The 26966-nt window shown below is 43.9% G+C and overlaps 3 protein-coding genes across 7 annotated transcripts; 2 read left to right on the top strand and 1 right to left on the bottom strand.

Moving 5' to 3' along the window:
* Positions 1-9: 9 nt before the first annotated feature.
* On the top strand, positions 10-2447 carry cenpl (centromere protein L). Its single transcript, XM_058050575.1, has 6 exons — positions 10-132; positions 725-896; positions 968-1219; positions 1301-1867; positions 1949-2038; positions 2325-2447. Exons 1-5 carry the CDS (start codon positions 104-106, stop codon positions 2021-2023), a joined length of 1095 nt encoding a protein of 364 aa, XP_057906558.1. The 5' UTR covers positions 10-103; the 3' UTR covers positions 2024-2038; positions 2325-2447.
* On the bottom strand, positions 2438-6567 carry LOC131103969 (FUN14 domain-containing protein 1). 4 transcript variants are annotated; one of them, XM_058050576.1, is made up of 5 exons: positions 6460-6567; positions 4436-4601; positions 3906-3981; positions 3576-3710; positions 2438-3306 (listed from the first exon to the last, which is right to left on the bottom strand). In XM_058050576.1, exons 1-5 carry the CDS (start codon positions 6542-6544, stop codon positions 3229-3231), a joined length of 540 nt encoding a protein of 179 aa, XP_057906559.1. In that variant the 5' UTR covers positions 6545-6567; the 3' UTR covers positions 2438-3228. The 4 variants fall into 4 exon arrangements, with proteins under 4 accessions (XP_057906559.1, XP_057906561.1, XP_057906560.1 ...); XM_058050578.1 differs by lacking the exon at positions 6460-6567 and adding an exon at positions 4756-6229 and having other exon boundaries at positions 2440-3306; XM_058050577.1 differs by having other exon boundaries at positions 2442-3306; positions 3582-3710.
* Positions 5095-25925, top strand: LOC131103965 (histone demethylase UTY-like). 2 transcript variants are annotated; one of them, XM_058050557.1, is made up of 30 exons: positions 5095-5651; positions 5775-5838; positions 8846-8954; positions 9065-9114; positions 9229-9287; positions 11398-11518; positions 11593-11647; positions 12284-12318; positions 12856-12949; positions 13040-13166; positions 13631-13729; positions 14148-14367; positions 15027-15164; positions 17325-17456; positions 17533-17604; positions 17691-17792; positions 17903-18301; positions 18476-19341; positions 19598-19727; positions 19840-19945; positions 20039-20244; positions 20319-20377; positions 20465-20539; positions 21058-21206; positions 21296-21410; positions 21479-21666; positions 22980-23121; positions 23218-23344; positions 24153-24323; positions 24808-25925. In XM_058050557.1, exons 1-30 carry the CDS (start codon positions 5476-5478, stop codon positions 24835-24837), a joined length of 4416 nt encoding a protein of 1471 aa, XP_057906540.1. In that variant the 5' UTR covers positions 5095-5475; the 3' UTR covers positions 24838-25925. The 2 variants fall into 2 exon arrangements, with proteins under 2 accessions (XP_057906540.1, XP_057906541.1); XM_058050558.1 differs by lacking the exon at positions 15027-15164 and having other exon boundaries at positions 5096-5651.
* The last annotated feature ends 1041 nt before the right edge of the window (positions 25926-26966 follow it).

The raw sequence follows: 26966 nt of genomic DNA, 5'->3' as shown, positions 1-26966 counted from the left end.
CACTATTTCCTACTTCCGGGTTGGGCTGCTGTGATTGGTGCATTTGAGCGCGTGGATTCATGGGAAAGCGCGGTATTCAAATCTGTTTCCGGTACCTGTCGAAATGGAAAATATGGAGCCCCATAAGAACAGGTACAGATATCAATATATGCATTAGTTTTGCAGCATGTCTCTATAATTATGAAGTGCAATTCTATGTCCCTTTGTGAGTATATCAAATATAGCGTTAGAAAATGTTTGTCGATCGACGATCTTTTGAACAATGGACAGTATGTCAGGGCGAGTCTTCCATTGCCCCACAAGTCTTAAGTTGCTAAGGTAGTAGAATAGAATTTTGAGTTTCCAAAGCTTGGATGCCGTCATCATTGCAATGTGCATTTTTTAATTTGACAATAAATTAGTGGGGTTTTTTTCAATATTTGAAAAAATAAAAATTCCTGCAAGCTGAATAATATGACTTGTGTACATGTCACATGCACATACATAACGTAAGCTACCTACAATTTGGAGTAATTGTGTGGTTATGATACTTTCCATTCAATGATCACTAAAGTTGGTAGCCAAACATTACCAAATTGCTATTAATAGCTAACAACAAAAATACCCATTGTGCATGGATGTGTATGTCACATGGGCGATGGCTTGCAATGCAGGAAGCGATCAAGTGTGCTTGGAGCACAAATGTTAGCAGCATGTGTACATCATGAAAGTGTGTGGTTTCTAGTGCAACAAGGACACCCCTCAATAGTGTTGTCCAGAGGAGGAGTAAAAGCAGGAGCTACCGACAGTCATACCGCAGCTGCTTAGGGGCAGCTTCACGTCTCTGCTTCACGCCAGCGATGACATCACGGCGACTCAACACCATCAGAAAAGCACCAAAGTTGAACAATATTGTGGTGAGCCATCCTAAACCAAAGTAATTTGTTGCTTGATAGGTACACAGCATGGTCCTCTATTCTTGTCACAGGATAAAGTGGATGCCCAGCAGCTAGCCTTACTGATGAAAACAGAGTGGCAGCTGTCCTGCGTCACACCTCTCCATCATTTCCGCTACACCCAACTGAAGAGCTATGCCAGGCAGCTCTCTGAGTATATGACAGCAGAGAAGCAACAAGGCCTGGCAGTGGGGGTGGAAGGAGCACTGAGCTTCAGAGTAACTTTCTCAGTGGTTCAGGGGATGGCCCAGACAGACGTTGATGCAGAGACCGTCTTAATACAGGTGAGCGTGCAACACTTTTTATATGAGATGCTCAGACAGATGTCATTTTAAGGATGTCCAAACTCTTCCCTCACTTTGCAGATTTTTTCCAAGCCGTTGTTTGCCAGGAAGGATGAGCCTGCCATAATGAATGAAGTCTGGAAAGGCTGGCTAACATGTATCAATGGCAGCTCTGATTATATCAACTCCCTTCCAAAAGATTTTACTTGTCTTCCCCTATTTGGCAGCAGCGGGTTGGCGGCGCTCACCGCTTTGGTGAAATCGTGGTTCCAGAGGAATTTTGACTGTTGCTTTGCCCCGTCAGACATCAGCCACACAAGCTTGCAGTGGTTGGTGGCCCTATGGACCAACTGCCACACAGAGTCTGATATCCAGCAACTCAAAATGATTTGGACTCTTCCGGTGGTGCCACTGCTGCAGGTCACCTATTCCGTCAGTCCTGTTGATGCCTGGCATCTATGGTGCAGTGTGAGAAGGGATTCACAGGAAATGGAAGAACAGGATAGTATTGTAATTGATGAGGTGATGGGGCTCATGAAAGGACTCATGTGCCACTTCTACCGACACTTCCGGGTGGATCTATCAGCCGGGAGCCTGACTTCTGTGTCCACGTCGCTGGGTACAGCCAAAGGCAGCGGCAAGATCAAGGTACCTTCATCGCAAACAGGATTTTCATTAAAAACACAGAGGAGCAGTGTTCATACAGTATATGTCTGCTTTATGTTTCAGTTTTCCAACAGCAAATGCATGACTACCATGCTGACGCTGCTGACGGAGTGCGCCTTCCTCAGAATGCCCATTTGAAGAAACACACCAATGGTAAAAGACATTTGTATTGTGAGGAACCGTGAAAAATATTCTATGCATCTCATCAGTTGCTCCAAATATTGAACACACAGTGAGGCAAAATCATAAACAATATACAATAAACCTATAACAAAAAAATAAGTCGGTAGAGGAAGACATGACTAAATGCATGAGAAAGTACGTAGGTACTGGTGGTATTTAACAGGAACTAGCCTGATAATTATGATAATACTGTTAACATATATACACTAACATACTGTATATATCTCTCCACTAATACGCCTTTCACTTTCCTCAGCTTGGAGGTCTTTTATGCAGAGTAACATCTCAGTGGCCTAAGACTTTTGCAGCTGCTTGTTTTTATTTTATTACAATAAAAATAAATGTTTTTACTCTTTGTTTACAATATGAACACACTTGTATGTCTTGACTTTTACAAAAGTATCTTTATTTAATCCAGACAACTCTATATATATAATTTATGTTCTGTTCAAAAACACACACAAAGTAACCCAACATATTGTACACAACTGTCAACAATAAAAACAGTGAGGTGGTAATATCATGGCAACACGTACTACACAACGTTTACCAGAAATATGTATCAATAGAATAAGGTAAACAAAAATGTATTAGTGAATAAAGTGACAGACGCTGGTGTGCACAATAAATGCATGAGGGATGATGCCTGGTCACATTCCCATTATGCCATCATACTGCATTGACATGGTTCAAGAAAAAAAAAACAAATACATGTACAGTAATAGTGTTGGCACGGTAAAGTTCAACATTGTTACAATTCACATTTGTGGTCACATTTTAAGGTATGTGTTGTACTATATAGTCTACATCAGTATCATTTAACCATAGTCTGTTGGCTTCTCAATCACATATTTACAGCCATGGTAGCGTAGTAATCTATGATCAGTGTCTACTATAGAAATAAATGAGAATAGACATGCATCACTGAGTCCAAAGTGAGGAGTAGAAGCCAGCATTTCACCCACACACGCAACTACAGATTAGTGTAGTAATGTAGAAATGCAAATGGGTAAAAAAAAAAAGGGGGGGGGGGTTTACCACTGGACAACCATGCATCATAGATGACAATTTAATATTCAAAAGAAAATCCCCATGACCAATGCATACAGGGAGAAGAGCTATCTTTGTAGTGAAGTAATGCACAGTGCAGGTAGTGGCCTCTACGACGCCAAACCCAGGAAGAATCCTCCGACAAAGCCACTGGACAGGACAATGTTCCTCTTTATAAAATCTGTGGCCTGTATTGTAGGGGCGAGAGTGCATGGCAACTTAGCAGGGTTGAGACAGAAACCTAAATACAGTAGATGGTTAAATAAATATTGGAGAATGCAACTTTAGATTTACAAATACACTTTGCATAGGTGCAACAGCACAGATGGAATCCAATGCACCTATTAGTCCACTAGGTGGCAGTGTTTTGTTTGTGGAAAACCAGTCATTCAATTACACTATAATCAGAAATTATCCAAAGCAGGAAAGATATAGTGAATATATATATTACTGATACCTTTACCTCCTCAATGAATGTGTTTAATTCGGGGGCTGCTTTGTTCGCTTTCTTCTTCAGGTGTTTCTTTGCTTTGTTCACATCCTTCTCCACTTTCTTCCAGTCCACCTGCACATAGCCACTGTGATTGGCAATCTGAGTGAATAAGGTACACAATTAGATTTACCTCGATGGATGTTGTGCCCCCCCCCCCCCCCCATGTTTTGTCATGTTTACAAACAAACACACGACTGGTGATGTATCATTTCACACTTTCATTCACATGGCGTACCACTTGATGCCCATATTCAGGGGCCATGAGAGTATACATAGAATGTGAGTGTCTCTTGCCTGTAAAAGTAGAAACCCTCCACCGACAGCAGTTGCCGCGACCTTCCCAACTCTCTGGAAGACATAACCAGCACACCTGCACACACATTGAGAGGGTGACAGACACTCTGTGTCTGGGGTTTTCAAAATATGGCAAAATGGTTTGGGTTTTGGGGGAAATTTTGCCCACAATCTTTATGTGAGACATAAAGAGACATTATCATGAATGTGCCTGTTAGAACATGGTTACAGCATGGATATAAAACAATAAAACATTTTGTGTGTTTAAATAGCATGCATTGATCATCTGTCTCCTTAATCGGATTTTAGATTTTTTGAACACACAGAAAAGAGAAACACTGCTTATGTCTCACATCAAGATTGCTGATTAGTGGGGGAAATGCTTTTGTTAATGCAGTTTTCCTTTCAAGCATGTCCTAAACAAATAAACTATGTCCAAGACATAGGGTCCAGAGCTGGAGCCTATTCCAGGTGCTCCATGCTGTTCAAAACTGAGACTATGTTGTTTGAATGTTTCTTCAGATGCTTACCACCCTGTCAGGCCTCCCATCATGAGCTGGGTAGCAACAGAGTATTTCTCAGCGATCGGTCCTGAGTTGCTTCCAAACACCCTGCTCCACCACTGATGCCTTCGGGCATACTCTGTCAGGTCCACCACCTCGTACACCTCCTCATCACTCTCTGGCTCTTCTTGTCCTATTGGGGTGAATTGGAAGAAATATGAAATAGATAACAAATGATCGACGTCTGGCATTATCGAACGGCAATTGTGTATTTTACAGGGTAAATGTTCAGAAGTTGTCTTAAAAGAGCAACGCCATCGGTAGTTCAAATAAAATACATTCCTAACCTTCCCTCTGGTCCACGGTCGCCATTTTGGAGGGGCAGGGTTTCGTTAACAGGATGTTGACAATGCTAAGCCACGCCCACACGATGACGCTCTGCCACGTCAGATAATATTCTTCAATATCGCTCAACTAAATAAGCGATGGATGGATTGATGTCCTGGCTATCAGAATTCAGTTTTACCTTTACCTATTGTGGGTTTTTACGTGGCAAAAATAGCGCTATAAGGGCATTCTGACAGAAGGCTTGTGGGTTTTACTTAATGAAAAGGGATATGACATTACTAGTTTCAAAAGAAATCATATATATTGTCTGAGATACGGGGAGCTATAGCAGGGTAGTCATATGGTGAGATCAACGCGATTTGATTGGATAAACAAGAGGCGAGGGCGTGGCTACAGCGGCGCGTGGGTTCCCGTCGGTGACACAATTAAAACAACTTTATATCTTCTCCCACGAAAGGCGTGTAATTGTGGAATACTCACTTATTGGATGATGGTTTCTGGTGGTCGCATTTGAGCTACGGCATGCACTCACTTTGCGGAGGAAAATGTGACGTTTGAGGATCTACCCGCGGAGCGCTTCTGTCCCCCCCGAAAGGATTTACTACATCGAATCGCATCTTTTCAGGCTGGGGGAAAAAGTTTTTTTAATCGCTTGCTTTCCTTTGGTCCCCTGTTTGATTCGGTGGAGCAAACCGATCATCTCTGCGTTGTGATTTTCCATGCAATCGTGCAGTGTGTCTGTCGCCGTTGCTGCCTGCGCTGCTGCTCGGAGTCTCGCCTCGGCTTCTGGTGGTGATGAGGAAAAGAAAATGGCGGCGGGAAAAGCGAGTGAAACAGAGGAGGACTTTCCGACACTGACAGCCCAGGAGAGGGACAGCTTGGCCGGTGTTGACAGGTGGGGATATCGTCTTTGCATGTAACATGAAATGAAATCGTTTCCATTCCTTGCAAGTGCAGATTTTAAACGAGGCAACCCGCAACTAACGCCGAGCCACCTATGTTGTCTTTTTGCTTGCAGCTCACTGTTTGGATTTCAGAAGCTCCATGAAGATGGCGCCAGAACGAAGGCCTTGTTGATGAAGGTAGTGAATTTTCTTGGGTGCAATTTACGACTGAAGCTGCACGCTCGTCTCCGGGACTGAGATCGGCACATCAAATATAACGCACGATAGGGAATCAGCCCCCAAAGCGGCTAGCCCGCTTGCATGCAATGGGCCCTCTCGCAGAGGCGAACAAGGCCAGCTAGGCTCTGTTAGCATGCTAGTTTGCAAGTTAGCTCCCCTCATCCGGTGATCAGCGCCCCTGCACCTGCGGCCACTCTCGTCGAGGTGTCCTGCTTAGAAGTGCCAGCTGGGTGTACCTTGCCAATTGTGTCCCCGTCTTTATGTTTTGAACCACTGTGCGACATTTGTAGAATAATATCTGCGTGTCTGTACGGACCTTCTGTCTCGCACCACCACAACACAACGTCGTCGCGGTTTTGTGCAATGCATTTACCCCTGGAAACGTTGTTCTGCCATTACAGGAAAGTCGAATCCCTTCGTATGGATGTTGTCACGTATAAACACGTAACACACTGTGTTGTGCTCCTCGTCCGATTACATTGATGACGTTCACGAAAAACATTGGCAGCTTCCATATTAAGGTACATTACTTTGGTCGTTGTTGCTGCCAAAACAACACAATTGCTACAACGAACGCACCACGTCCTTCGTGTTCCACTCGGATTCGGCGATGACAAACGTTGCAAATAACGTTTATAATGGCTGTCCAAGATGGCGGGGGCATGGCGGACTGGCACTCGTTTGATGTGTTGCATCGCATCACTTTGGTGTGGTGAAGGCGTCTATTTTGGGGGCTTTGGGGTGCATTACTGTGTTTTTACTTGTGCGGGCATTTTGTTCCCATGGTCCTTTTGTTTACGTTTGCCCATATCTGCCTTTTCTGTATTAAAGCTTCGTTTGCAACATGCACACCCGCACCCAGCACCCTATTGAGCTGAACAAGCGCAAACGGTATTTTTTGCGCCTGGTCTTTCAACTGCTGCATATGTGCACAGGTGATGCTCACTTTTAAGGAGCCATCAACGAATATGCTCGCTAGGTGGTGTAGGATACCAAGGATGTGCTGTCTGCTCATGTCGCTACACATGGGCCTACAGGAAACCTTGTAGGAATAACTTGTCAACAGGCCTGGGTGATTAGAGCTCTAACCTTGCAAAACTCAACCTTTGTTTGTCACCTGCAACTTTGTGATGCCGCACATCATTCAGCATGAAAAGTCGGACCATACAATGCTCAACGTCTGTTGTAGTTTCTGACAACAATGAAAATGCTTCATTTAAATAGAATTTGTTGATTTGTGTTTCCGATGCAGCACATATGTATGTGTTTTTGTTTAGACGAGAACCAGTAACATTCTGATCCCTCTGCAGCTGACTGATTTACCGGGCCTGTAGAATAGAGCGCCACTCCTAATCATTTTCAAAGCATGCCTTACTTTGAACAGAAATCAATTCCCGACACACAAGCACCAGACTTGAATGACCTCAGAACAGACACAATCTCTAACACAGGCTACTGTTGTGTCCTAACGCTCACCAAGCTAAAACTCAACCCTGAATCCTTGATGTCATTTCCTGTCCGCCCACAACTCAACTCCTCTAGTACCTGAACACATTTCCAGCAGCACACACAAGTCACGCTTATGACTTATATATTCTTTTTTCTCACAGTATGTCTACTATATTAGGTAATATGAGTGTAACAGTGACTATAGGGGTGTTATTTCATGTTCAGAGGTCTCAAATTATTTTAAAACAGTAGTTAAAAAATAACTTGTTACCTTGAACACTGAATTATTGGGAGAAGAAACAAAACAATGATAATGAACAATATTTTAGTAATCCAGTATTCTACTTGAGCCATTCGTCAAAGCAGAAATCAAATATTTTTGTAATCAGGGTATTGAATAATCATTGCAGCCCTAGATCACTTTTCAGCTTAATTAATACTGTCACTTTAATTGAAGCATACGCCTTAACATGTTGAAGGATAACATTTTTATTCTTATTGATGGTTGTGATAGTCACACTTTTAATACCAAATATTGGTGCGTGTTTCCTCTCTGATGGTGATGGCATTTCTTATCCTCTACACATTTCCACCAGAAGAGCATGCCTTGCGCTTGGGAGATGTAATCAAGTGCAAAGAAATAATTAATAAATTATGTTAACCACTCTGTGTAGCTGTCAGTGAGGAAAACTATTAATCCGCAGTGCACTAGATGAGTACGCAATGTCTCCTTGCAGCGTCCAGCATGTATTCATTCACTGCACGTGCTGAAACTAGTTTTCAAATGAGTGCAGTCTTTACGGACAAAAATTACATTTTTATGTTATTTATGGGAGTGCGTACCTAACTACAAAATGCCTAAACTCGGAAGACCGTAACCTAAGGACCAGCTGTTTTGAACTTCCAACTGCTTTTGGGGTGTGACCCCTATGGAACAGTTGCTTCACTCTGGCGTAGCTCCTCCGAAGTACAACTGCCTTTTGCAGAAAAAATGATGGCATCCTGTTGATTTCTTTATTATAAGTTAAAACTGCCTGCAAGTTGACACACCATTCCTGACACTGAACTAAAGCATTGTTCCGGGACATCCATAATTAACAGGATTGTAATAAAGCCTGCAGCAGTGCAAAAAGACATTGGTTGAGCAATAATACGAAACAATGCATGTGCAACCTACTGTACCGTAGCACGGTGACATTTGCACTTGCCAGCATTCCACGTGGCTGCTTCAAGGCTCTGTCACTAAATAATTAAGGTGCTGAATTGGTTTTGCATTGTAGGCAGGAAGTTTGGGGATGTGATTTTTTAGGGGGAGGGTGTCAAAATGATATAGTCCTACGTCATGTGGAAAAATAATGTTGTGTTTAGCCTGACATTATACTTTTTGGTGTAGCTTCTGTCCCTATTTGCATATTGCAGTCGTGCTTTTTCCGTTACCACCGTAGCACCGTGCACATGTACTTTGGCTGACGTGTGGGTTGGCGTTGTCATGAGGCTCCTTTTTTCTCCTCCCCAGGCTGTCCGCTGCTACGATTCACTCATCCTCAAGGCGGAGGGCAAAGTAGAGCCTGAGGTGTTTTGCCAACTTGGTCACTTCAACCTCCTCCTGGAGGATTATCCTAAAGGTGAGTTAGCACAGCGCCCACGTCACCCTTTCATAGACAGCTTGTCTGGCATCTATGGCTTCCTATAAATTGGTTCATCTAAACCCCTTCCTCTTCTCTTCCAATGACAGCATTATCGGCATACCAGAGGTACTACAGTTTACAGCCAGACTACTGGAAGGTAAGCCAGCACACAAACGGTCACATTCTCCATCACACATGCTATCTTTGTAGTCATGATGACAGACTATTTAACATTTTATATGTCTTAATAAAGTCTTCTAATCTAACTCAGAATGCTGCCTTTCTGTATGGTTTGGGAATGGTGTACTTCCACTACAACGCCTTTCAGTGGTGAGTAGTAGTGCATGTGATTATTTATTGGTAATTCCAGGATTCTGATGGCTGTTTGTGATTGTTGTGGCCTAAAATGCCTGGTTTTGTAGTAGTTTTTGTAAAGTTGCATTTACAAAGGCTATTTTTTTTCAATAATGTTCTATCATCTTGTGATTGTATTTATGTACCAATGTTCTGTGTAACCCTAACCCTTCTGTGTGCTGGGCATACCCATATAAGGAAGTCTACGATGCGCATCAGTGGAACCCCGTAAAACACAACATTCAGAGCCGTGGAAAACTGTTTTCAGGGCTCACTTCCAAATGCCCAAGCATCATTATCTGACCCGTTGGCATCGTTTAACACAAGAATACAACATTGTAATAACATTTATATGTCAGAAAATGGGAAACGCATAATAGGCCCCCTTGAAAGAACCAAAACACTGAAAAACATCTAAGCATCTTACCAGTTCAGCACACAAAAAGATTACTATAATGACAAAAATGGAGCACCATGGGCTTTAGCCATATTTAGCCTCTCTTGTGTTCTTCTGTCTGCCATGTCCATCAGTTGCACCCTTTCTCTGTGTACATCTTTGAGGTTGCAAAGTGCCGTAGTCACTTGTCGACTTTTATTTACCAAAACATTGCATGTAGTTTGCCTCACTTTAATGGAGAGCATTGGGGAAGCGTGTGGTCTTGAGCTGTGATTTTTATTGGTTACCACATGTCAATACTAACAAGGAGTTTAGGAGGGTTTAATTCATTGTACAGTTGACGTTTTTGCGTTACTTGGTGAAAAGTTGCAGGGAAGTTGCAGTACTTAGTGAATGACAAGGTGATTTTATGGTTCCTTTTATTCATACCGTATAGCCAGTAGCAGGAATGCAGCCAGAAATTCTGGGTACTATTATTTGGTTCATTGTCCCACTAAAAGGTGAACCGTCACCCCAGCCTGAGGGACCAGGGCGCTCTTGAGCAGGTTTTCATCCAGTACTGCAATTAATCTTCTATTCTGACTAGTTTGGAGCTTGTTTTTGTCCGACGAGGAACCTGAATGGCACATAACAACCTTGCTCAGTCAGTTTTTGGATGAGTTTTGGTGATTCTGAACTTTACATCTGCAGATGATGTTGTCCACAGTGCTCATTGGAACATCCAAGGCGGAGAACATGTAATATAATCATAATGGAGCTTTAATACAGTGAGATACATCTGTGTTTAACTTGTCCTCTTGAGGACTGGTGGGCAGCAAATGCTGCATATATTATTTTTAATATTAGCCATTAATTGACATGAGAAAAATGTGTGTCATTATGGGATATTATGTGTATGCCCCCCGGCATAATGGTAGGCGAACACTGATTGTATTGATCATAGAAGAGGAGACCCTCAGATTGGTACCCACAGTACATTCCCAAGAAAGGGAATGTTGCAATTGAGTGCTGAAGGACCGTGTTAAATAATACAGAGGAAGTTTCTCACACACTACGTGCCCGGAATGAGCTCAGACCGCCAGACATGCTTACAAGCTTTACTTCGGTCATCCTCACATCTGCTGTTTGTTCCTTTTTACGAGTTATTACATAGACTTAAACGGTCCCTGTCGTGATTTATCAACTTAACGTAAATAATGTATATACTGTTTGTAGTTATGTTCTACATTTATAGTTTATGTCACCACCAAAGATGAGCTAGCTCTTGCTCTCATTTCCTGGAAGTAACACGATAGAAATACTATCACTCAGCTAGACAAACATAGCAGTGTAAGAGACAGCCAGTTCTTTGCTTTTCTGCTTGTTCACATGTTCTCTGCTTTGAAGGTTCCAATGAGCACGCTGGTCTAAATCATCAAGTGGTCTAATCACCAGAAGTCATCCAAAAACTGACTGACTGTCAGTGAGTGTAGATGAGATAAAGTGACACAAAGGATGATAATAGTGAAAAGAAGGGACAAATGGCATTCTTTTTCAAGATGCTTTATACATACTTCCAAGCCAAATGGTTCTTGTAAAGGTGTTCCTGTCGCATTTAAATGTTTCGGACCATCAAACAAATTTGAACCAGTTGAAATTCAATGTTTTCTCAACTGTCTTGCTTTTCTCCATCATTCTTCTCTCCACCAGGGCGATCAAAGCATTCCAGGAAGTGTTGTACATTGACCCTGGCTTCTCCCGTGCCAAGGAGATCCACCTTCGCCTGGGTCTCATGTTCAAGGTCAACACAGATTATGAGTCAAGCCTAAAGGTAGGCACCCCCTGACATATGCCAAGCTGGTGAACTAAGCTTTCCTAATGTCTGCCCTTGATGTTCTCTCACAGCATTTTCAGCTAGCTTTGATTGACTCCAATCCCTGCACTTTGTCCAAAGCTGAAAGTAAGTCCTCATTTTCTAATTGGGTTTTCTGGGGATGTTAACAGATTGCATGGCCTGTAAATATGACAGGAACAATTTCACTTTAACAAAAATAATCAAAGATGCTAGAAGTTATTATGTTATTAGCTGTTAAACACACACAGTGGGATTGTTTTCTCTGGTCTGGGAGCATGCTGCTGTTGGTGTTGTGGCTTCTTAGAATATTGTTAGAAAACTGTAGTCGCCTCATCTCCCCCACCTGCTTTGTGTTACCTTGGAGACAACGATATCCATTTTAGCCCAGCCTCTCACTGTTTGCCGTTGCCTGCTTGTGTGTCTCAGACGCACACACGGCAAGGGCAGCCCCTGTCTTTCTTCCCGTCTCTCTCCTCTTCCTCGCTCTATCTGCTGAGAGTCACTCGGGCAGCTTAAATCATCACTGCGGCGCTCCACACACTGGAAGGTGGTGGCGGGTGTGCCACCAACCGACTTCTCCGTAAGCCGATATTGGGCTTCTGTTTATTGACAATGTAGCAAAACTTTGCAAAGTGTGCAAAAGACGAGGAGGAGGAAAAGGAGGGAGAAGAAGATGACTGCCTCCTTTTTAGATGCTCTTCAATGTCTAATAACCTAACTCTGTTTTCTTTCCTCCTGCAGTTCAGTTCCACATTGCTCATTTATATGAGATTCAGGTAAGTGCTCGTCTTTCGCTATTGTCCTCTACCAAGGACACAGTCATTGATATTTTCACTTATTTTTGACGCAGCAAAGATCTGTCACAGTTTTATGCAGCATTACTGTACTACATTGTAAAGCTTTTCAATGGTAACCCTGTAAAGTCGCAGGAAAGCCCTTTTCCCTGTTCTTTTTGTCAAGCGCTGACAAATGAAAGCAGGGAGCGTGGTGTGTGAGTGGGTGGCAAATGCGGGAGGGGATAGATTATTCCAAGCCTATCGACGGGGTTGCCACGGAAACAAGAAATTCTGTCTTCCCCTCTTTTGTATGCTGATGGTCTCTCAGTAGAGAGGTAAAGTAACTTGCGCTTGAGCAGCACTGCTTCCTGACTTATGCACGTGGGGCTGTCAGAACATGTGTCTGCTTTATACAGCTTATTATTTAATAGCGTAGGTAAGGACGGCGATGATAGGTTTGTTTCATTGTTGTACCAGGACAAAATGACCAAATAGACAAACGCTTTCTGTACTTTTTATGCTGCTTCTCTCATTCAGAAGAGATACAGAGCTGCCAAGGAGGCCTATGAAAGCCTTCTGCAGACAGAGGATCTTCCTGCACAGGTGAAGGCCACTACCCTGCAGCAGCTTGGTAAGACACTTCTCAGCATTGGCCATGTTTTAAATCCATTTGTGGTGTACAGTTTGACAGTCTTTGAATGGATACTTTTTGTCGCTGCAGGCTGGATGCATCATATGGTGGAGCAGCTTGGGGATAAAGCCAACAGGGACAGCTATGCCATCCAGTGTCTGCAAAAATCTCTGGAGGCGGACCCCAACTCTGGGCAGTCGTGGTACTTCCTGGGCAGGTATGTGTCATGCTTGTCATGCTCCATATTGTTGCTCATTAAGAAAGTGAATGCACGTCCTAGTTCCATGACTTGGACTGCACTGGGGTGTGTTTTGGTGCCAGGTGGTTCACTGCTCTGTACCCTGGATGAGCTTTTGTCTGGACACTCAGTTTTCCCCCTTCACAGTGAACAAACATGTATGTTTGACTAACTGGAGTCTTTAAATTGCTATTAGCTCTAAATGTGGGCATGAATGGCTTCGTGTCGATATGTGCATTGTGATTTTCTGCCGACCAGTCGAGGGTGTGCCATGCTTCTCACCCTGGGATCTGCTTTAGCGTACCCTTCATCTTCAACAGAATAAGTGGCAGAAAATGAATGAAGAGATGCTGATTGGAAGCGGTTTAGTTCTTTAGCACTGTTCATTTGTCTGATTTTTATTACTATGTTTTGAATTATTAACCTGGCATTTTTTCCTGCAGGTGCTACTCAAGTATTGGAAAGGTCCAGGACGCCTTCATCTCCTATCGGCAATCCATCGATAAATCTGAGGCCAGCGCAGATACCTGGTGCTCAATAGGGTAACAACTCATTTGTTTGAATCAAGACTCCTCATTACATTACATTTATTGTTGACTGTTGTCCTGCTACAAAGCATGAGTAAAGCGGTGTTGAAATTTTCAGTTATTAACAGAATGTCAGAAAAAGATCCGAGAGGCTACAGAAAGTACTTCCCCCTAAACTTGCCTCAAGAGGCGGTGGAAACGTTAACCGATTCATGTGAATGAGACATGCAAAATTGCATAGTGCTGCTGGGAGAAAATGCATGCAAGTGTAAATGTGGCTTAATTAGGAGTCGTGAATCATGCAGTGTCAGTAGACGGAAGAGATTAGACATGAATATCATGTGACAGTAAAGTGGGCTCATTATTTCCATCAGACAGCAGCGTTTTGTCCACGTAGCCTCCTTGCACCTCACACCTTTGTCCCTCTGTGCAGTGTGTTGTACCAGCAGCAGAACCAGCCGATGGATGCGTTGCAGGCGTACATTTGTGCTGTGCAGCTGGATCACAGTCATGCCGCCGCCTGGATGGACCTGGGCACACTGTATGAGTCGTGCAACCAGCCGCACGATGCCATCAAGTGCTACATCAATGCCACACGCAGCAAGGCGTGCACCAATGCCGCTGTGTTGACCCACCGAATCAAATGCCTGCAGGTGAGTGGAGAGCGGTGTGCAGCGATAGTAAACGTCTCTAGCTTGTTGCTGTCACTTGCGCATACACACTTAATTGGACACTACTGTGGACAAGTCAGTGTTATGTCATATTTAATAATGCAGACGGCAGAATAAGTTTTCAACCCAGACATCTTGAGGCCTTACCCAGAAAAAAGGGAAAATATTAGTCAGTCAATTAGTAGTAACACAATTTAGTCCCTACTGCAACACCCTGGGAAGTATTTAGGTATTCGGTAGGTAGTAGTATTCAAGGTACCTGCTGGCATGCCCTCATCTGCACTTTTTCCTACAAGCAAGTGTCATTTCCTTTCACATGTGCATGAGGCAATGTCACATTTCCACCAGTAAGCATTAAGACAAGCACAGAGATGGCTTGTCCTAAAATGCAGTGCTTGGGATTATTGTTGTTGAGTGTCATTCAGATACCTCCTTGTTTAAATCACGCTGTTCACTCATGGCCAAGCCGATCACTTGCCAAACTTGTGCTATAAAATGCTGACCATTGCTGATCTTTTTTTTATTTTGACGTCATAGTTTTTTTTTTGTTTTGAGTTTTTTTTTTTCTCCAAAAAAAGCCTTTTGTGTTTTTATTCTTTAGTTTTTTTTTTGTTTTTTCACGTCGTTTTCCATTCCCCTAGGCTCAGTTGAGTAACCCCCAGCTCAGTAGCCCTCAGAGTAAAAGTAAAATGCTCCCTCTTATTGAGGAGGCATGGAGTCTACCAATCCCGGCTGAGCTCACCTCCAGGCAGGGAGGCCTGAGCAGTGCGTCACAGCAGGTGAGAGACCAGACCCCCCCCCCCCCCCCCCCCCCCCCCTTTTGACCCAAGACGCTCAAAACACATAATCCTAATGTACACACCGACACTCCTGCAGGTCAACACATGCACTGTTGGGCACACTAATGGGTAACACTTGTGCTTGAACTACACCTCTTTTACTGCTTTGCAACCGCACAATTGTTTTTCTGCCACTGTTTGAAGACGTCTCTTCTGAAACCGTATTAAGATAGCCTATTCAAATATGCAGGCCACAGTGCCTCCTATTTGCATGAGGAGAGCGTCTAGCCAAGTGTTACTCAGCCCCTACCCACTTTCTTTCCAGTAGTCACCAGCTTCATCCATCTCTCCCGGCTCAGGTTGAATGCGAAGCTCTCCACTCCCGCACCTTACCATCCTGATATTATAACAAGGCATTAGAGCCACACACTTCGTCAAATCCGTGTTAAAGGAGCAAATTTCTCCTCATCCGTACACAGTCTTTTCAAGCAGATGAAATGTCTGCGACTCAAAAGTCAAGCAGGGGCTTTCATAAATCTCACACTCACTCTGCCTTTTGACCCCAGGTGGCTGCCCTCAATGAGGTTGTGCTGCATTTGCTTTCTCTCTATTGCCCCCTAGTGTTCATCTCTTATACATCGCCGCCTGTTTCACAGTAGAAAGTTCCACTAGTTTGTACTTGTCATGCATGAGCGACATGAGATTTTTTTAAAGAGTTTCCATATGTGTTCCATAGGTGTTTCACTGGGTCAGAACAGTTATCCTGAAATATTTAACTTTTTATGTTCATACGGTGTCTTTTTAATGTTTCGGATAAGATAAAACTGTACACTGCTGATAACATGGCATGAATGTACACTCACCTGATGTATGCTCTTTTGTTGGCAAGCTGTAGTTAGGGGTGTCCTGATAACTATTTTCTCGATACAATACCCATATTACAGCCTTGAGACGATAACAGCGCAAATCATAAATACCTTTTTAATACTTGTTTTGTATTGTGGCACGATAGAAAAGGCTCCATCCAGTGATAAGATACTCAGCACAAATCACTTTTATGACTTAAAACGCTTGATTGATTAAGTGATATTACTCAAACAGAGAACAATAGTCAGCAACAGTAAGTGTGAGGAAAAACTGATCCATTTACTTTTTTAATGCATCTGGGGTATAGTTTCATCCCCAATGCAAACAAGGCTCGAGGTCCTCCATTAATAATTTAAACACAACATTACTCACCACCGACGGGCAGGCCCTTTTCCATTGCAACTAATGGCTTTTTGTCATCCGGTGGGAGTTTCTCACGCTAATGTTTTGGACAGTGTTGGTTGTTTGGGGGAGCCATGGTCTTGCAAAAAACCTCATGCCGTTTTCTGTGGTGCTGCTTCAAATGCGCAATTTGGTTGGTCATATTAAACGTCACCATGGGACTGCACTCAGCTGCCACAATGTTTTTCAGACTTTACATGAAAATAATGCCACATGGTCGACATTGATTTCCCTTGCTAAACATGCTAGGACACGCTGCTGTTGTGATCAAGCAGGCTCTGCATGCTGGAGTAAGAAATGGAATGCTTGTATCTTGGAGTGTTTATCAGAAATTTTGGGTGCAAATGTTAATGATGCAATACCTGTTTTTTGCTGATATTGGACAGATATCGGATCGGGACACCCCTAGTTCTAGTCTATATTACACTGTTAAACACATGACTTTGGAATTTAGTCCTTGCAGCAGCTCTAATGTTGTGTGCTGCCGTGTTTGACATGAAGCAGCACCCATCCTTCTACCTGCAGGTGTTTTGGCTTGCTTCAGTTAAACATGGCAAGATTTTCTAATAACCAATGTGCCCCAGTTAAACATGTTCTAATTACACTATTCACATACCAACAATGCTCAGATTTGTATTTTCTGTTTGTCTTACTCTCAATCCCCTGCCTGGCTTTGCTTTTCCTCTCGCCTTGCTATAACGATGTTTCTTCATTGTATTTGTCCACCACGATTTCCCACTCATCAATGCTCTTTTGCTTGTCTTTCTTTCTGCGCTTGGCTCCTTTCAAACAATTCTTCAACAATCTTTTATTACATTAACACTTCCAACTTTTCACCCTTCCTTTTGTTTCATTTTGCCTTTGCGTCCCCTTCTCCCTATCCTCCTCCAGGCCTGTAAACCCAACCACACTGCAGAGGGTGGTGGTTCAGGTCAGTCTCTGCCTCCTCACGTGGCCGCACTGGGCCAAACAGAGGACCAGTCCTGCCCAGCCAAGAGGAAGCGAGCTTCTAGCCCAGCCAAGGTAAAAGCTAATGTGTGTGGTTTTTTTTTTTAATCTGCCTCTTTTTTTCACCTCACATATATTTTTGCGCTCTCAGGGAGATTCCTGGGCCAGTAATCCAGTGCAGCAGCCTGTTCCCAACTGGTGCCTCTCCCCACAAAGGTTACAGGTTGGTATCTGCATGGTTCCGTTCTTCCTGAGATCACTTGTGCATTCTGCTTTTACACGGGCTGTTTATTTATCTGTCGTCTGTAGTTATTGGAACAGCTGCGGAGCAATCGAGCCAGTCTGAGGCCTCCGCAGCTGCAGATGTTGGAGCAGCTAGAAGCTCAGTTTGCCATGATGCAGCAGCACCAGGTAAATATGATGGCAGCATATCTCCTGCTCGGGCACTGGTCTAAAGTAGTCTTATCTCGTTTACTTGCATTAGTCAAGATTTCACAGTGGGTTTTTTCCTCAACTTACAGATGCGGCAGAATGCATCAGGAGGTCAGGTGCGCCCCTCCCTCCCCAATGGCCCAACTGCCAATTCCCTTCCATCCCCTAACCCTAGCCTCCATCCCATGCGGCCCCATCTGGGGCCTCATCGGCCACTGTGCCCCCCTCAATCTCTGGTGAATGGACCTGTGGGCCCCGGGGTACACGGACACTCAGAATCCCTCCCCATGGGTGAAAACAGTAGTAGTAACAACAATAGGAGTAGTAATAATAATCAGCCGGGGCCCACAGCAATAGGACCCAACGGAGATGTGCCTTACCTGCAACCTGCCGGCAGCGGCGACGCAGCACTGCTACCTCACACCTGCACAAGCACGCAAACACAGGACACCACGCCACATCCGGCCCTGCACCTTAACTCCTCTCAGGCAAGTCCTTTGCTCTCTACAAATGAATGGAAAATGCTCTTGTTCCCTGCAAGTTGCAGTAGATTCTACATTATGTCGCCATAAATATCATTATCTTATTTTTGTTTTGCGCTATAGCTTTGTGGCTGTATAGCACACATCTAGTGTTCTTTATCAGCTGCTCTCCTCCTTCAGGTGCTCCAGAAGCGGTCTGTTCCTCTTGTGGACTCCAGTACCGAGGGAACCGCCTCTCACCCACAGACCCCCAACTCCATTCCTCCCTTTCACCCCAACAATCAGGTTGGACATTCCACCAACGCTGCAGCGACACAGCAACAGCCAGCACACAACCACCTACCATCCCCTCCTTCCCTTCCCCCGTCCTCTACCTCAAGTGGCGAAGTACCCGGTGTGTCCACTACCAAAGATGGCAACACTGCATCCACCCTAGTCACAGCAACCGCACCCCTCGGTAATGGCAGTTCAGAGGGCAAGACACCGTCACCGTTGTCACCCGCTGACAGCAAAGCAGCCCAGTCCGACGGCCTGGCCAATCACATCCGCTCGGGGGAGGACGGCAAGGTGGCAGAAGGTGGTGAGAAGCAGAGCCTTAGCGCAGACAATCCTAGACTATCTGCCCTGCTGGCAGGGGGTTCCGAGGGGAGCGAGGGAAAGACGGAAGGGACTGCTTCCACAACATCTCCCAACAAAGTCAACAACATCCATCCTGCTGCCCTCCCCTCCACCCCCCACGCACAGGGAAGCTCAGCTGCCTCCTCGCCCATCTCCGCCATGTCTACCGCCACACCCTCACCCAAATCCTCAGAACACACACAGACAGGCGGCCACAGTCCAGCCACAACCACATCAACAGCACTAGCCATTAACGGTAACGGCAAAGGGGGGCTCTCTGAGGACTCTCAAAGCCCGCTGAAGGCTGAGCCACCCACTTTCACTGGTCTCAAGGCCACTCCTCCCCACGGCTCCTCCACGTCATCGTCGTCATCGTCGTCCTCAGTGTCAATCTACCCCAGTTCCACAGACGTGCTGAAGGCCTGCAGGTGAGCCAAATGACAGACAGCATGGTTTGTTTTGCCGATGGCGCCCTCGAGTGGAATTTTAGAGAATCTGCTGCATCAGAAGCAGTTGCATAACTTCAAGGCCATCTTGTTGCTATGCAGATATTTTTGGGCGTTTTATTAGTTTCAGTCGATTAATTTTTTTTTCTGAATTGAATGATTAAGCGAATTATAAAACGTAGCTTACACAATTGCACCACTACATGATTTTGTCACTCACATGCCGACCTGTGTACAGAAACCTGGGGAAGAATGGGCTTTCTAACAGCAGCATCCTCCTCGACAAGTGCCCTCCGCCGAGGCTGCCCCCTGCTCCCACGCCTGTCCTGCCCAAAGACAAGCTCAACCCCCCGACCCCCAGCATCTATGTGAGTGGCATGGAGTTGTCCTGTGACTTGTGTCTGCTCTCTCTCTCAGTTGAAGTAGTATTTTAATATGTATATACTACTGACACTCTTTTTTTCCCCGTCTGCGGATCAGCTCGAGAACAAGCGCGATGCTTTCTTTCCGCCATTGCACCAGTTCTGCACAAATCCCTCCAATCCTGTCACGGTCATTAGAGGACTGGCTGGAGCACTCAAACTGGGTAGAGACCGCCGTCACTCTATAATAGGCAACGTGAAGCCAGACTGCTGCCAAGCTTTAGTTCTCATCAAGCTTTTACTTGCTGCGTCTGCAGACCTGGGCCTTTTCTCCACAAAGACATTGGTTGAGGCCAACCCAGAGCACTTGGTGGAGGTGTGGACGCAGCTCTCACAACCCGCAGATGAGAACTGGGATGTGACAGGCACAAAGAAAATGTGGCGCTGTGAAAGTGCACGAGCCCACACCACGATCGCCAAGTATGCACAGTATCAGGCTGCTTCCTTCCAGGAGTCTCTACGGGTAAGTGACAGATCAGTACACTAAGGACTATTTGTAAGATCATGTTGCTTGAGTGATTGTAAATATCTTCTCAGGAGGAAAATGAGAAGAAGGCACTAAAGGAACCCTCTGACACGGAGCCTGTAGCAGAGAGGTACGATGAACTTATAGTACTTATAGTACTTATGTTTTTGTTAAGCAACAGCCTCATTTATTAAAGATGTCTCCGTCTTTGTTTCAGTGTTGCGCGCAAAAGAAGAGGACCCTTGAAGCACATTAAGTTTGGAACCAACATTGATGTGTCAGATGAAAGGAAGTAAGTGTGGCTCCTCACTTATTCAGTGCCAAAGTCGTACTTGTATGTTTTTTTTCCAACCCGAACACACAAGATTACACATTCAAGAGTGATCTTAATTCATGTGCGCACACAAACAGTTCGGTTCTAAATGTTTTCTAGTCAAACAACCATTTTTGGTGGTGTTTATGCTGTGGCATAGTTTTGATATTTTGAGCAAATATATAAAGCTAAATTAGAGTAAAAGTGACATTTATGCTGTAAATGTTTCTTTTCACAAAAAAGCTGTATTTCTTTTTCCTTTTTTTTTTCCTATTTTGCTTACCTATGTTCTGCTACTGATTAGTAAGGAAGGGAAAAAGGGAAAGTTTTTTTTCTGGTGAAAGATGAGTCTAATCTTTTTGTATGTACCATGTTTATATATGTCATGGGAGCTCAATATTCTGTGTGCCTTAAATATAGTAATATATAATATTTCATATTTTGAAAAAATCTCAGGGATTGAATGTGTTAAAAGGCATGCCCTCTTTCCCCACCAGGTGGAAGCAGCAACTACAGGAACTTAGTAAGTTGCCAGCATTTGCTCGTGTTGTGTCAGCTGGCAACCTGCTGAGCCACGTGGGCCACACCATCCTAGGAATGAATACCGTTCAGCTGTACATGAAGGTCCCAGGGAGCCGAATACCAGGTTAGTGAACTCAAGTGGATTGTTTGTCATTCTGCCAGGATTGGTGTGGGTGTTTTGGGTAATGAGTTTTGTTTTTCCGAACCCAACAGGTCACCAGGAACACAATAACTTCTGCGCAGTCAACATCAACATTGGGCCTGGAGATTGTGAATGGTTCGCTGTACCAGAGGCCTACTGGGGGGTGATGAGCAACTTCTGTGAAAAGTAAGGCCTCATTTTAGGCAAGTGAGTGTCTCCACCTTCAGGAACTTGAACCTCTCTGTCACCACCAGGAACAACATCAACTTCTTGATGGGCTCGTGGTGGCCAAACCTGGAAGACCTGTATGAGGCTGACGTGCCCGTGTATCGCTTTATCCAGCGTCCAGGCGACTTGGTGTGGCTCAACACCGGCACTGTCCACTGGGTACAGGCCATCGGCTGGTGCAACAACATTGCCTGGAATGTCGGACCACTCACAGGTATGAACAGACACATGAATTTTTCTGTGCTTTTTAAACACAGCGAGAAGCTCAAGAGTTCACAACTGTAGTGAGCAAAAATTATTGTGACCTTTTTAGAATGGCATTTGTGATGCCTCTTACCGAGCTTTCCAGCTGCTTGACCTTTTTAGCTGATTGGCTTCTATTTCCTCACTGTACTTAACAAACACATTTCCATCTGAAAGAAAAACGCCACTTTTTTTTTTTTTTTTTAGGAGTTATGCCCATCATCCTCTATCCTTATGTTGAGGCATGACTACATGAGCGCACGCATTCTCTTTTCTGTGCAGTGCGACTAATACACAAAGTAAACAAAAGTAGAACTGTAAGTTGTAAACTGTAAACATCTGTATAGAAATCTGCAAGTTGCATACAATTTTTGTTTGTTCACATCGGCAACTCTTGCATTGATGCTCTGACGTCTGAGCCTGGGAGATTGCAGCTGCGCTGGCTGACATAGAGCTAATTACCTATGTTATCAGATGGATACTGCAGCTATGCAGGAAAGATTAACGTAAATGCTGTCCCAATCATGCGCTAAAATGCCTTCCAGGCGCTTTTTGTTGTTTTTTTTATATAAAGTATAAAGCAACAACAAAAAACTGAAAGTGTTTGGAGTTCGAAATAAATCGACATTTTACCAAAGCCTACATCAACAAAATGTATGAAAGACCTGCTGGCCGTACAGACAACGCCCCATTAGTGAAAAAGCTAAGCCCTGCATTACAAATTTTGCTGGTCGATGATTTTGTCATTTTTTAATGTAATTTTTCATAGCGCATTGGTGGTGTAATGCACATTTGAACCACTAGATGGTATTCAAGTATAGTGTACCAGTGTGAGCTTCAGTCAGTCGCTTGACACCAAGGTGGGAAAACTGGTGAGCCTATAAGTTGGTTGTGTTCCTCCACTTCACAACATATTGGTTTGTCTGTCTGTGTTAATGGGCTTGTTCTTTCTGAATCTAAATATTCCCACACTGCTGATGATGCATTTGCTTTTAGAAACTACCGCTTCGATGCCTTGAATCGTGTTAGCATATTTTTTCTCAAGGCTAATTTGGTCCTCCGGTGTCACCACACGCATCGGCTCACGAGTATCCCCACCTCCACAAAGATGCTGAATGAGAGGACAGAGGGATCACTCTCAGCATTTATTCACGATAGATCCAATATAGCAGATTATTTGTATCGTTCGATAAATGGATATATCCATTATTATGACAGGCCTACTGAAAGCACACTGCAAATAGTTTATTGTGATATATGTATATATATTTTCTTCTTCTTTAGCCCATCAATACAAGTTGGCTGTGGAGCGTTACGAGTGGAATAAGCTCCAAAGTGTGAAATCTATGGTTCCTATGGTGCACCTCTCCTGGAACATGGCACGCAACATAAAGGTGTCGGATCACAAGCTGTTTGAGATGATCAAGTGAGTCAGTCACAGTTCTTACTGCACGACAGTCAAATGCATTTATTTATTTATTTTTTCTAACCGAAACCTTCCCGCCTGACACATTCTTCACAGGTACTGTTTGTTGCGGACGCTGAAGCAGTGCCAGTGGGTGAAGGAGGCCTTGGCGACAGCTGGCAAAGAAACAGTTCTGAAGCCCAGAACCAGGGATGAACCGGCCCATTACTGCACCATCTGTGAGGTTGGTAACGCACTGGGGATTCTGCTTCTGACCGGTGGGGGGTTGGGGGTGCTTGTGTTTCATTTCATTATAGGACTAGGGATCTCTGCATCAGTAGAGTGGTCCTCTTATGCATGCATAACCTTGTGCACGCTTCACGACCCCATGCTTTTTGACTTCCAGCTTGCGATGAAGCTCTGTTTTACATGGGAATTATGCACTTCTGCCACCTTGTGGCCTTTGTTATGGATTAAAACGGCACCACACATGATCTCTTATATTGTGCAGTTACGTCATCACCTCTTTTTGCCTCTTGCGCCAGAAAACGTAGAAGACGTACATACGCGTCTTTGGGATTGTGCCTATAAAATACCTCTTTAGTAGCGGATGAAGTGAGGATAAAGATTATATAACATCTAATCAGACATTGTAAGAATGACAAGGGGGGTGGTCAAGAATCTTTACTCCATCTCATCGCTACAGTATCCTTGAGCATGTTAAAGGATCTGTCCTTAAGGAAGCCAGAGTAATCACGAATCAGCATAGTGTTTTTTTTCTCATTTAATTTTTGTATTTTGTGTTTTTAATTTCTGTATGTGTTCTCTGTGCAGCTCGAGTGATTTAAGTGTTAATTTAGAGACAAGTTCCAACTTGCACTAAAATTTGATGTACAGTGCACCGTAGGACAGAACTTTCTGAAGTTTCTTGAACCATATAATAAATGCAGAGCATCAAGAACAACATGAAAAGATTGAGAAAATTACCCAGTTACCTAACAAAGTGTGAGCTGATGCTGTTACATTGAAGTTTGTCTGATCATGTTCCACAGGTGGAGGTGTTCAACCTGTTGTTTGTGCGCCGCGAGCTCCTTTCCAAGAAGCAGCAGGTGGTTCATTGCCAGGACTGTGCCCGGAAAGGCAGCGCCACACTGGACGACTTTGTGGTGCTGGAGCAGCACAGGATGGATGACCTCATGCAGGTCTACGACCAGTTCACATTAGTAAGTCTGTAGATTGACTTCAGGCACTAATATCTCAGTCTGAGTTGAAAAATGTTTCTGTTGTGATGTTACTGTTTGACTCTTTGGAGAAAAAGAAGTTGCTTAAGTAGATTTCTTATCAAAGTGCTTGTAAAATGAATTTCTAATGTAAAAATCTAATTATCATATGTATTGTTTTTAAGGCTTAATTTATATATACAACAAAAATAATTACAAAACATTCTCCATTTCAGTTAGGGAAAAAGTAAATCAATTTCCAGTGAAATAGCTCGACATCAACAAATCATAACACAAGCAAACACAAACTAAAATGTGCAAAGGAAACGGCACCTTTTTCAGCTTACTTCTGGCTCCTCTCTGTTCTGTCATAAAATTGTGTACTACATTATAGCAACATATTTACATTATATTGCATGCCTGTTTTATCTCATACTGTAGCTGCCATCTCGATCCTGTCTAATGCTTTCACATCACCCCCCCACAGGCCCCTCCTCTTCATTCATCTTCATCTTGACATTAGGAGACCCGTTTCTTCTACAGTGGAACCATGAAGCCAATTTAAAAACTTAAGAAGCCGCATCCATGTACACGGACCCCTTTCTGATATTCAGGAAAGCCAAGGCCGTCTCTCCACCTTCGCCACCGCCCCCTCCCCGCATGGCAGGTCTCCATAGCGACGGCTGGAGGCTGAGGCGGCTGCGTCTGTCTATGCAACCTGTTTGGCGCACAGGGCCCCCCACCAGATGGGGGCAGCGCCGAGCTTGCTCATTGGACTGTTTCTCCCTCTGTAGTGACAAAAGTTCAGCCCATTTCAATGGAGGACTCAATCAAAGATGTTTGGGAGCACCAAGATGAGGGAGGAGTGTCTCTTTTAATGCGTATTGAAATGTTTTGTAGATACTTGTTAACTGTTCCCAACTGGCTACACCACCCGTCAAAGACTACTGACTTCACCACCTTCCTGCCCCTTTTCTCGCCTTCTCTTCTGCTTACTGGCTTTGGTGTTTGATTTGTTTTAACTCATCGCCCCAATTTCTTCGGTTTGTCCTCCCAAGGAGCGCTAGCCTAACTGCTCTCCGTCGATGCTAGATAGTCATCTTGACCCTCGACAAAATCTCCACAAAAAAATGTAATGTGCAGAGTATAGGTGAGTGTTTTGTTTAGTTATTCTTCACAGCTTATTTTTTCTTTGTCTTGTTTTTTTTTCTTCCCCCAAACTGTTTTCTTTCTTAGGTTTAAAAAAAGAAAAAGAAAAAAAATCTAGTAAAATGTACAAGCCAAGTCACAAAGAAAATGGGTTGCACATACTTATGAAATAAAAGTTTAATTTGTGATTGTTTCATTGTTTCTAATCTTGATGTAAATATACACTATTTATAAATACATATTTATTGCTTGAAAATATTTGTTGATGGAATGCTGTTATTTTTTCCAGAGTACCTGCCATTAAATTTGAAGGGGTTTTGTCATTTTAACACAACCCCTCTTACATTTTCTATATATAAATAAAATTGCTTAGCAAGCATTGTACAGAAACGGACATTTAAAATTGTTTTATTGTTTGAAGAATGTTTTATGAGTCAATAAACACAAAGTTGTCAAATTACCTGCAATGGTCTCTACTTCCTGCAGCATATCAATACATGGTATATTGTATTTGTACACCAAAGTAGCAACACAAGCGCTTACAAAGGTCTACTGTGGAGTAAAATCCTGAAACCCAGCAGACAATGTAGCTGTAGACTGACACACACAGAGTCCTACACTGTATGCCAGGTCCAGAATGTACCCGTAGAGTTCCTCCACATCCAGATGTATCATGTAGATCCACCTTTGAGGCACACGGAGGCCGACGGAGACCCAGTAGCCAGATGTAGCTGCTGCCAGCCCTACAGGATCTACACTGACTACTGAGCAAGCGCTGGGCATCCCGGAAAAGAAAACCACAACTTGCAGAGGAGAATCATAGCATGCTGGAGCTCCAGTTGATGTTGCAGCTGAGAAACTGTAACAGCACAATATGGATAAAAGCTCCTCTAATACATACAGTACATACTATTGTCAATAAATACTCCTATTTATCACTTCCAGTGGTGCGCGCATCCTTCTTCTGTTTGATGCCTTGCAGCAATCCTGGAAGAAGAAAAAAAGAATCACTTTTGGTGGACATATTTTAACACGAACAGACTGAAACAGCGTGAAGACAAAGTCAACTTTACACATCCTATCATCATGCAGTACCCCTTTTAAATGCTCTCCTCCTATATCTTCCACCTATATGCTTTGTAAGATCTGGCAGTGATCCAGCAGAGAGGTATGTGAACTCTGCTTGGCCCAGACACCCCCCAGCCACTGGCTAACAATGTCCCCCTGTGTCCCTGTGAAGGACACAGACAGCAAGAGAAGAAACTAGCAAAGTGATCTGTGACCTCCTTCCGTCCGTCCGTCCGTCCTTCCTTCCTTCCTGCCATCTCAGCGCCGCCTGCTCCAGTGTTTCCGCCTGGGCGAGAAGCAGACAGGTGGTCCTGACTGCTAATTCTAATCTGGACAATTGTCCGTCTCCAATTCCCACAGCTATGTATAGACACACACACACACACACTGCCAAAAATATCTGACCTGTTAACTCTTCCATTCATGCAC

The sequence above is a fragment of the Doryrhamphus excisus genome, chromosome 16 (genome assembly GCF_030265055.1).
Source record: "Doryrhamphus excisus isolate RoL2022-K1 chromosome 16, RoL_Dexc_1.0, whole genome shotgun sequence".
In the NCBI taxonomy this organism is placed as follows: domain Eukaryota; kingdom Metazoa; phylum Chordata; class Actinopteri; order Syngnathiformes; family Syngnathidae; genus Doryrhamphus; species Doryrhamphus excisus.
The sequence above is the reverse complement of the archived record's forward strand: the minus strand, read 5'-3'. Positions and strand labels throughout refer to the sequence as shown.

Bases quoted from the DNA above. Each gene is read 5' to 3' on its own strand.
- LOC131103969 (XM_058050576.1), bottom strand. From the start codon at position 6,544: ATGCCCCCGCCATCTTGGACAGCCATTATAAACGTTATTTGCAACGTT. The intron at 4,602-6,459 runs GTGCGTTCGTTG...TCACCCCAATAG, and splicing joins AGTGGAACACGAAGGACGTG to GACAAGAAGAGCCAGAGAGT. The intron at 3,307-3,575 runs GTATCAGTAATA...CCTACAATACAG, and splicing joins CATTCATTGAGGAGGTAAAG to GCCACAGATTTTATAAAGAG.
- LOC131103965 (XM_058050557.1), top strand. From the start codon at position 5,476: ATGCAATCGTGCAGTGTGTCTGTCGCCGTTGCTGCCTGCGCTGCTGCT. The intron at 20,245-20,318 runs GTAAGTGACAGA...ATATCTTCTCAG, and splicing joins CCTTCCAGGAGTCTCTACGG to GAGGAAAATGAGAAGAAGGC. The intron at 21,667-22,979 runs GTATGAACAGAC...CTTCTTCTTTAG, and splicing joins GAATGTCGGACCACTCACAG to CCCATCAATACAAGTTGGCT.
- cenpl (XM_058050575.1), top strand. From the start codon at position 104: ATGGAAAATATGGAGCCCCATAAGAACAG. The intron at 897-967 runs GTGAGCCATCCT...TTCTTGTCACAG, and splicing joins CAAAGTTGAACAATATTGTG to GATAAAGTGGATGCCCAGCA. The intron at 1,868-1,948 runs GTACCTTCATCG...TTTATGTTTCAG, and splicing joins AAGGCAGCGGCAAGATCAAG to TTTTCCAACAGCAAATGCAT.